The sequence below is a fragment of the Thalassophryne amazonica genome, chromosome 22, assembly GCF_902500255.1.
Source record: "Thalassophryne amazonica chromosome 22, fThaAma1.1, whole genome shotgun sequence".
Taxonomy (NCBI): Eukaryota; Metazoa; Chordata; class Actinopteri; order Batrachoidiformes; family Batrachoididae; genus Thalassophryne; species Thalassophryne amazonica.
Genome location: NC_047124.1, coordinates 18,456,441 through 18,465,009, shown reverse-complemented (window position 1 = coordinate 18,465,009; position 8,569 = coordinate 18,456,441). Strand labels below are relative to the sequence as shown.

Sequence of the window (8,569 nt, the reverse complement as noted above, 5' to 3'; positions counted from 1 at the left end):
TTAGCTTGCAGACAAGTTCAACATTGGGCATTTTTTTACATAGTAACTGTGGTCACAAGGGGGCAGAGTCAGACATAGTGTGCACATATGCACAATGACGTAACAAGGGCGTCATTATGCTTCTAATCCATAACTCTGCAGCCACGCAATCGCTTTGACGCAGTCGTGAACCTTTTGATGTTCCCCATTGGTGTTGGTGGGTCTCGCGATGCAATTTCCTCAAAGAACAGTAGGTGGTGTAACATTTTTCATGGAGACTGGCCTGCTATCCCAATAAAAGTCGATTGTGAAAAGTGAAAAGTGAGATTTCGGAAATGATGCAGTTAGCGCACCAATCACAGCCCATGTTGTCTCGGTCATCTGAACATGTAGTTACAATTTTTGAGAGGTGCACGTCAGGCTACGGAGAGGGGCTCAGATGGGCTTTGTAACAACGTAGAGAGCTCTACGTGGCTTCAGCGTTACAGATACGGAGTAGCATAAATTGGGCTTTAGAATATACCTTGTTACAACCTTGCACAAGTTCAACATTGGGTTCTGTGATGCAGAGTAGGTCAAATATTCTCCTTGTTACGCATAAGGCCTCAATCTGATGCTATACTTGCAGCACTGCACTTAATTTAATTTTCAGCACCCCCTGGTGGACACTAGACTTCTTGCCTACAAGACCATATAGCACTATCAGATTAGTAAAATGGGAATGCCTGCTGGCCAAGCTGGTAGCGACATTTCAATCTGGACTTCACCTTGCTGCACATTTCAAAATAAAAGCAGTTTAGTGTAGATTTGTAAGGGATTGGAACATTTCATATGGAGACGGACTGGATTTAATTCAGTAAGTGTTGACGGAAGCTCTACAATGGATTGTGACTGATGAAAAGCAGAAATGCATCCACAGTATGAAAATATAGTGAGGGGTAAGTACGTCTGTGTATTGCGGGGGGCAGGGGGGTGCTGCCCCCCACAACATCACACACACACACACACTTTTAATACTATGCCTATGAATATGAAACATTTCATATTAAAAAAAAACTGACAGAACCTGGTTGATTGAGCTCAAAATTGAAAATAAAAACAGATAAAACCCACGTTAAATTTTTTTTTTTTTTACAAGAGTTTTGACCATGAAGGCGCCTCCAGGAGTAGAGGTGGGGCGATACGGTAATTTTGGTATTGATCTGATACCAAGTAAATACAGGCCCAGTATCGCCGACATCGATACCAATACTTTTTCATATTTAAGCTTCATAGATCCAAAGGATCCAAAAGACCTAGGATAGAATTTCGCCAAATATTGTACGTGACAACAAAATACTTTATCACAATCAACATTTTTGTTTAAAAAAACATCACTCAACACAACTTAAAACAAAATCTCCTGAGGTAGAGGGCTGACAAACCACAATACAAAGGATGCGCTCCTCCGTGTTGTGTGACAGCGCAGCACTGCTCTTACAGAGAGTAGACTTTGATTAAACTGCGTGCGCAGCAGTCAGTGCGTGCAGGACAGGAAAAAAGCTTGAGTATCGATCTTTTTACACGAGGATCGTTCAATATCAATACCAGCGTTGGTATCGATATTAGGATCGATCCGCCCACCTCTATCCAAGAGCCACTTGGCTTCATAAGTCGGAATTGACCAGCGCTGGAAAGGCAGTAGATTGTGCAGTCATCTCCACAAAGGGGCAACACGAAGACCCGACCGACAGCACAAACTACTACCTCAACCAGAACCTGGTCTGACCTCCACGAAAGCTCCGCGCGTAAAAAGCGCATAGAAAAGAAAAAATCCCCACCCAAGACATGCAAATGAGCAAACGCCTCCTTTCTGTCCTCAGATGACCTCCGTGAAAATGACTATCACCTTTGGACCAGACGAATCAGCGGGAAAATCCTTACAGACGCAATTCGTCTTTTTTTCCTTCTTTTTCACCCCCAAACCATTAAATTGTTTTCAAACTAATTTTAGATCATCTATTAAAAACACAAAATTACGCATGAAAACTGCTCCAAACGCTTATTTTTTTTTTTACCTTTATTAAAAAAACGATTTAAATAAAATATGTATAAAAAAAAATACATCTGATACGTGAAGATGGCAGAGGTTTTGTTGAACCTTTGAAATGCAAATATCCAAGGACACTCAAATGTTACTTATCCAGACTGCAGGTGGCGTTTTCTGCTCTAATCTTTCACTCTCTCCGATCACAAAAATAAAAATAATGACCCCGGCAGCAGATTAAAAAAGAAATCCACGTCGTGTGGGGAAGATTATCGTGAGATGTTTCTCCGCCGTGACGGTCGGGAACGTCACGGTGGATCGAAGATGAGCGACAAACGCGAGCTCCCACTCTGACGGGTTTTCCAGGACGATATCCCATAATCCCTTGCGCGCCAGAGAGTCGCCGCAGTCTAAACCACATTTGCAAATGAACATTGATTGATTTTTATTCGTATAAAATGTAAACATGTGTAAAATAATACAGCACAAAAATATTATTGGTTGAAATAAAAGGATTAATAAATGGAATAGTTTTGACTGTGTTGAATGTTTGGTCTCCAAGGTAAAGGTCAAACAAGTTTAACATCTATTGGATTCTATGACATGTGACATATATTCCCATGTAACATAACTAAGCATGACAGATGGTGCAAAGTAGTCCTTATTAGAACCCTATTAACCCAAACAATAATTTGCATCATTTTTTTAATGAATTTTAGCAACTTTAACTTTTGACCCGTACAAACTGAAATTGAACTTGGTCACCATTTTTGCTGTTTCTACCCCATAACTCCAGACCATTCCATCACAGATAGTCCAAACTATACCTTTTTGGAATTGTTATGATCAGACAAGTAATGTGATATAGTTTTCAGCATGATTGGAGCATTTTTAAAGTTTGACCTCTGTATAATTCTTCATTGACCCCTACCTGGCTACAGCTACCACCCTGGGATGGTTATCATACATTTTTGCGTAGGCCATGGTACACTGAGGCTGGATTCAAAGTGTTGTTTATTCCCCTTAAATGGTACCGATTTGGTCAAAATTGATGATTGGCTCATGGACTAGGTGCACTGTTTTTAAGGTGGAGCTTTTTTCGGTTCCCACTGGAGAAGGGAAGATGATGCAAAAGGGAGAGGTCGTGTTGGTAAGTGTTAGCCTACACAGCTAACCAGACTGGAAGATCGTTCTCTCGTTTGCACAACAACTTCAACATGTTTGAGCTCTGGGTCATAAACACACCTCAACACCTGTCCACTTTCCACCGCACTGTCACTTTTTCTTTGCATTTTCACTTTGTTTGCATGCAATTTGCCCAAAAACAAAGTGCTGTGTTTCTGTCCCCAGAAGTAGTGAAATTACATATTATGCATCATATCTTACCCCTTTAGCACCTGCCTTCAAATGAGACTGCGCTGCCCAATTAAAGGAGAATGGCACTTTTAAAAACCTGGACCTCATTTCTGGCATAAAATGTGGTCATTTACTCACCAATATAACTGGTGTCATTCAGAGTTTGTGGTTCAGATTTTTCTTCTTCTACTAAGGTGGATTAGAAGTTTTTGTGGTACACTGCGCCTACTACTGTACAGGAGGGACCTAGCAGTCAATGTGTGTCACCAATTTGTAAATGGAACTCTTTTCAACCAGACGTGCGGTGCTGTGACATGTCAATCATCTGGGGTGGCCAATCAGATTTCAGGGGGTTCAGTGTCACCGTGGCTTCCCCTCTAGCTCCGCCCATGCCAGGAAGTGTTCAACATTTGACGTTTCCTGTTTCACTGTGGGCTCAAAATCTGGCACTTCCTGTTTCAGTCTCAACTTGCCACTGAATACCCACGAGATCTCTATTGTCAAACCAAGAAGCAAGAATATTACTCGTAGAATACTTCTGGTAGTATGTAAATTCTCAGCCAATCAGAAAGTCAGTACCCACCACGCCATTCACACGATTAGCATACCAATGCACACATGCCAAAAGGTGAACAATCACTAGCAACCACTTCAAGTTGCGCCAATGCAATGCATTCTGGGTAAAATGTACTGCTAAATAAGTGTGTCCTAATTCTGCAGAATGCAATGCTTTACGCTACTGCTGCGGTGAACATATTGAAGTTTCTTAGAGCTTGTTAAAATTATGTCATATGTACTTTTGATGTCTAAATTATGAAACACCACCACAAATGGATGGGTTGAATTATGGGTTTCAAAACATCCAGCGAGGGTCTCCCTCGTTGGATGTTAACTTGTAAGAACTCTGGAGAACATCAAGTATATTGACCTGTCTTGATTCCTCATTACTCTATCGTGTCCTTGGGACAAGGTACTTCAACTGTCCCAGTCCCTCCAGTTGGAAACACCAGCTTTGTCTCGCGAAGTAAGTAATCTATGATGGACTGGCATCTCAAACAGGAGTTGTAGACTCATCCGCTTCATAGAACTTGATTATTTCAATGACTTTGTCGGACGCTTTTGTCAGAAATGTTTTTGTATGCAACAAAAATGTACAAATTGAAAGTTTCATGTACAGCGGTAATGACATTTCTCTAGTGAATGTTACAGATTCGAGCATACGCCAAAAATGATTCAGTTTTAAAAGGTTTGAAAATATTAAGTTAAAAGGTGCAAAAACCTAAATTAAGCTCTTACCTCAGGAATTTGTTTTAAAATCATGCCAAAATCAATTGCGTTAAGAGGATTCAGTTTTGCAGTAATAGTAAATTATGTAGCCGTTTTGAAATTGAAAAGAAAAAAAAAAAAAACAAGCAATTTCTTTTGAATATTCACCATTTAAAGATGCTTAAGATGCCGCTTGAGCCAACTGCTTTTGAACAAGCTTTAAACATTAGTACTATTACTCGCAACAGCAGTACGTTTGCAGCATTTTTGAGCTAAAATTGTATACCTATTTTCCATCTTTGATTTCAAACAAACCCATATTAAAGCATGCCACGTCTAAATTAGGCAGAAAGATTAGCAGTCAGTCATAGCAGAAGCAAGTTGATAACAAAACCACATTTATATTTAGGAGCAGAAAGACGCAACTCACAAGAAAACATTACACAACTTTATTGAAGTTTGTGTATAAATACACATGCACATTTCAAATGTAAACCCAAGTGAACTCAAGTGCAGCCAAACCTGGAAAACCCCATATGTCATCATGCAAGGATATCTCGATCTTTTGTTTTTTTTGTTTGTTTGTTTTTTTACAAAAGAAGTCCCAAAACAACAGGGCCATCCTTTTTTAAAAATTATCCCTTCCCTGACAAACGTGGCCAAGACTCCACTCGCATTCCCACCCAGTCGAGGTCTTGCCACGGATTTTAAATATATCGTCTGTTCATTAATAAATGCTTACATATAAATAAATAAACTTTACCAAATGTGCACTCACAGAGTGAACTCTTATGTACAGTACTGTATAAGCCTATAGTAGCAGTCACATCTCAGTCGGGATGGGGTGAGTCGTCCCAAAAGCGAGGTCAGGTGGCGCCAAGGAGGCCTCAAGTCCACTGCAGTCAAAGCACATTGACGCTCAGAAAGGCATGACACCATTCTGGTAATGGCAACACCGGTAGAAGGAAAAAAACATAAGATCCGCACTCTGCCAAGATTTTTAGCACGAGTAGCAATGACTGAGGACTCTGCAGCCTGCCGCCGCAGAACACAGCTGTTGTATAGTGATCCCGAAAGAAAAGCAGCAAGGCCTTTTCGGCAGACTCACCCCACTGTTGTGTTTCACCTCCATCTGTTTTGACTCCCATCCTCCTTGCTCAAAGCTCAGGACTCACTCCCCACCCCAATCTACTCTGGAAAGGGACACACTTTCATTGATCGTACATTCTGGCCCTCTGGTGGATTTAAAAAAATAAATAAAAAGCAATCCGAGATGATGTGGCTGTAATATAACAAGTAGTGTTACGACAACAAAAAAAATCGTACATGGGTGTGGGTGTGTGTGTGTTCAAGCAAGACAATGATATGCAAAAAAAAAAAAAAAAAAAAAAAAAAAAAAAAAGGGGGCAAATGGTCTGAGATTAGGAGTTAAGGCCAGGGTGATCCAAACGAGATGACGCATCTGATGTCGGCATAATCACCAGTGATCCCAATCTCTCAGTGCCTTTTCAAAATAAAAATTAACAGTGCAGAGCCACGGTGAAGCTTCCACCACCACAAACGTATAAAATAGAAAAGATTTTAAAATGTCTAATAAAGCACATTTCCAGGGGTTTACCAGATATGGAGTGTATTACTACTCATACTCGATACAGTTACCTTGATATGGCGCATTTTACGATTGAGAGGCTGCATTACTGCATTTTTTTTGTTTTTTTAAGTCTCGCTGTGTCCACCTACGGCTAATTAACTCAGTGAGGTGTACTCAGCCAATCAAGAGCTGAATCAAACAGTCATCACGGTAACTGCTGTATTTCTTAAAGACCAATGGGTACCGCCTGTGCTAACGCTAACCAGTAAGGCTTGCCCACATAGGATAACACCAACCACGGTTAGCATTTCCTTTAAGCGGCTGTGTCCATAGAAGAATATCTGGGAATAAGTAGCGATAGACTCCATATCCAATAATCTGTGCAGTCAACTGATGGTCTAAGAGCTGAGTGGAGGAGAATTGGTGCTTTAGCACGACCTACTCCACACTGTCCCAATTCACATTTGCATGCAAACATTATCTGGTTTCAACCCAGCTTTTGTCTGCACCAGAACATTCTCTGTAGAAAATCAACTATTAACAGGAGCGACCAGAATACGGTCGTAGCATTTATTTTGTTGACACACTAAAAATCTGAAATTGCACGATGACGACAACAGCGGCAGCAGAAGCTACAACAGTTTGTCTGTTTTTTTAATAAAAGCACAAAGTGCCACTTCTCTACATTTACACTGGAGGCGTGTCGCGCAGCTTGCTCACATAAAGCAGCATCCTATGCCCGTTATTCGCCGTGAGACGGCCCTCTGACAGGTTGTTTGACAACTGCAGTACGTCTGGCAATACTTTAAAAAAAATAAAGTGGATTGATGTGACGGTGCGATTTGTCCACAACCCAAATTCAACGTTTAAAATATTTACATGGTCTAAATTATAAAATGATGGTACGTCAACAATGCGCTGCCTTCAAATTTTTTCTTTTTTTGCAGAGAGCAGCCTTGAGTGGGGGAGTGAGTGAGTGAGTGTGTGTGTGTGTGGGGGGGGGGGGGGGGGGGGGGGGGGGTGAATGGGTGTGGCGACACGCTCACATTGTAAACACACAATGATCCACCAAAAACGAGGGCCCTGGGTCCTCACAGTTGTGAACCCTCGCAGCTGCCCAACCTAACGGAGCCTCCGCCCGTCACGCGGCTGTTCCTGAACGGCCGTTGGGACCGGCGGTGCCCGACGCCATGCTGTGTGTCCTTATGGCTTTGGATGGGAAGATCGCAGTTTCTCTCAGCTTATTCCTCCTTTGCCTCAGTTGCTTTTCATGGAGACGTCTCGATTTGGCACCTACTCCTCCTCCTCGTTGTCCTGCTCCTCCTCGTTGTCCGCCTGTTCGTTGTCGTTTTTCCTGTGCCTGTTCTCGTTCGGGTCGTCCTCGTCGTTTGGAGCAGCTGCGCCAGCGGACTGCGCCCCCTGAGCAGAAGAGGCACTCGGTCTCTCTTGACTCTCCTCGCACTCATTCTCCTCCTCTTCCTCTTCTTCCTCCTCCTCCTCCTCCTCTTCCTCCTCATCCTCCTCCTCCTCATTCTCTTCTTCCTCACGGTCGAGAGCGAAGTAGCCGGTACCCTTTACAGTGTCCTGGCGCTGGTAGAACAACACATAGCCAGCTTTGGACTGGACAGACAGGCACAAATGTTCAGTCAATGACTGCAACTGTTTCTCCGAATCAATTCAACTCAAACAAATGACCACAAAATTGTTTTGTTTTTTTTTGTTTGTTTTTTTTTTTTTTTTTTTTTTTTTTAAGTTTTAAGTCAAATAATTTTCTTTTAATTTCCTTTGAACGGAAAAATCTGAAGCAAGCAGACGGTCTTGAGCTATATACAATAACGACACATACAGTCTACGATAGCAGCGTCATAGATCACGTAGGGGTTTCTCCTGACTTGCACGAGGGATGCTGGGAAGCACATGGTGACAGCCAATCAGAGTAGAGATGCACGGTGACATCAGCTGGCTACTCTATGGCTGCGAATTCAACATGGCGGAAAACGCTCTGAAACAGCTCATTTCTGTTTTAAGCTAATATGTTTCTCACATATTTTTTTATAAAAGTTACCAAGAAATAATCGTTTCTAAATCTAAAAACAGTTTTTCTAACTAGATAACACCTCTGAAGTGATTTATAAGACATCTTACAGATATTAACGTGCATCACACGAGGTCAAAGGGTCCGATAATTTCAAAAACCTCATGCATCAACGCACACGCATGTCCTCCTGCAGACAGCGTAAGAAGAAAAAGAAAATATTCCTTATGGAATCTCTTCTCCCCCCCCAATAAATATGTTCTCTTCATTAAAATGAGCTGTAATTTTACTAACATTAAAAAAAATTATAATGCTT

At 41.7% G+C, this 8,569-nt stretch overlaps 1 protein-coding gene and 1 long non-coding RNA gene across 5 annotated transcripts in view; both read right to left on the bottom strand.

Moving 5' to 3' along the window:
• The window catches only part of LOC117504367, a 251,091-nt gene that overhangs the window by 73,859 nt on the left and 168,663 nt on the right, over positions 1-8,569 (bottom strand). The gene's annotated exons all lie outside the window — the stretch shown is intronic.
• The window catches only part of LOC117504359 (ubiquitin carboxyl-terminal hydrolase 15-like), a 38,696-nt gene continuing 35,183 nt past the window's right edge, over positions 5,057-8,569 (bottom strand). For 3 of the 4 annotated variants that reach the window (XM_034163816.1, XM_034163817.1, XM_034163819.1), the window contains one exon: positions 5,057-7,838. In XM_034163816.1, coding sequence (XP_034019707.1) covers positions 7,512-7,838 — 327 coding nt within the window. In that variant the 3' untranslated portion in view covers positions 5,057-7,511. The remainder of the gene's footprint in view (positions 7,839-8,569) is intronic. The other variant, XM_034163818.1, reaches the window with a different exon arrangement.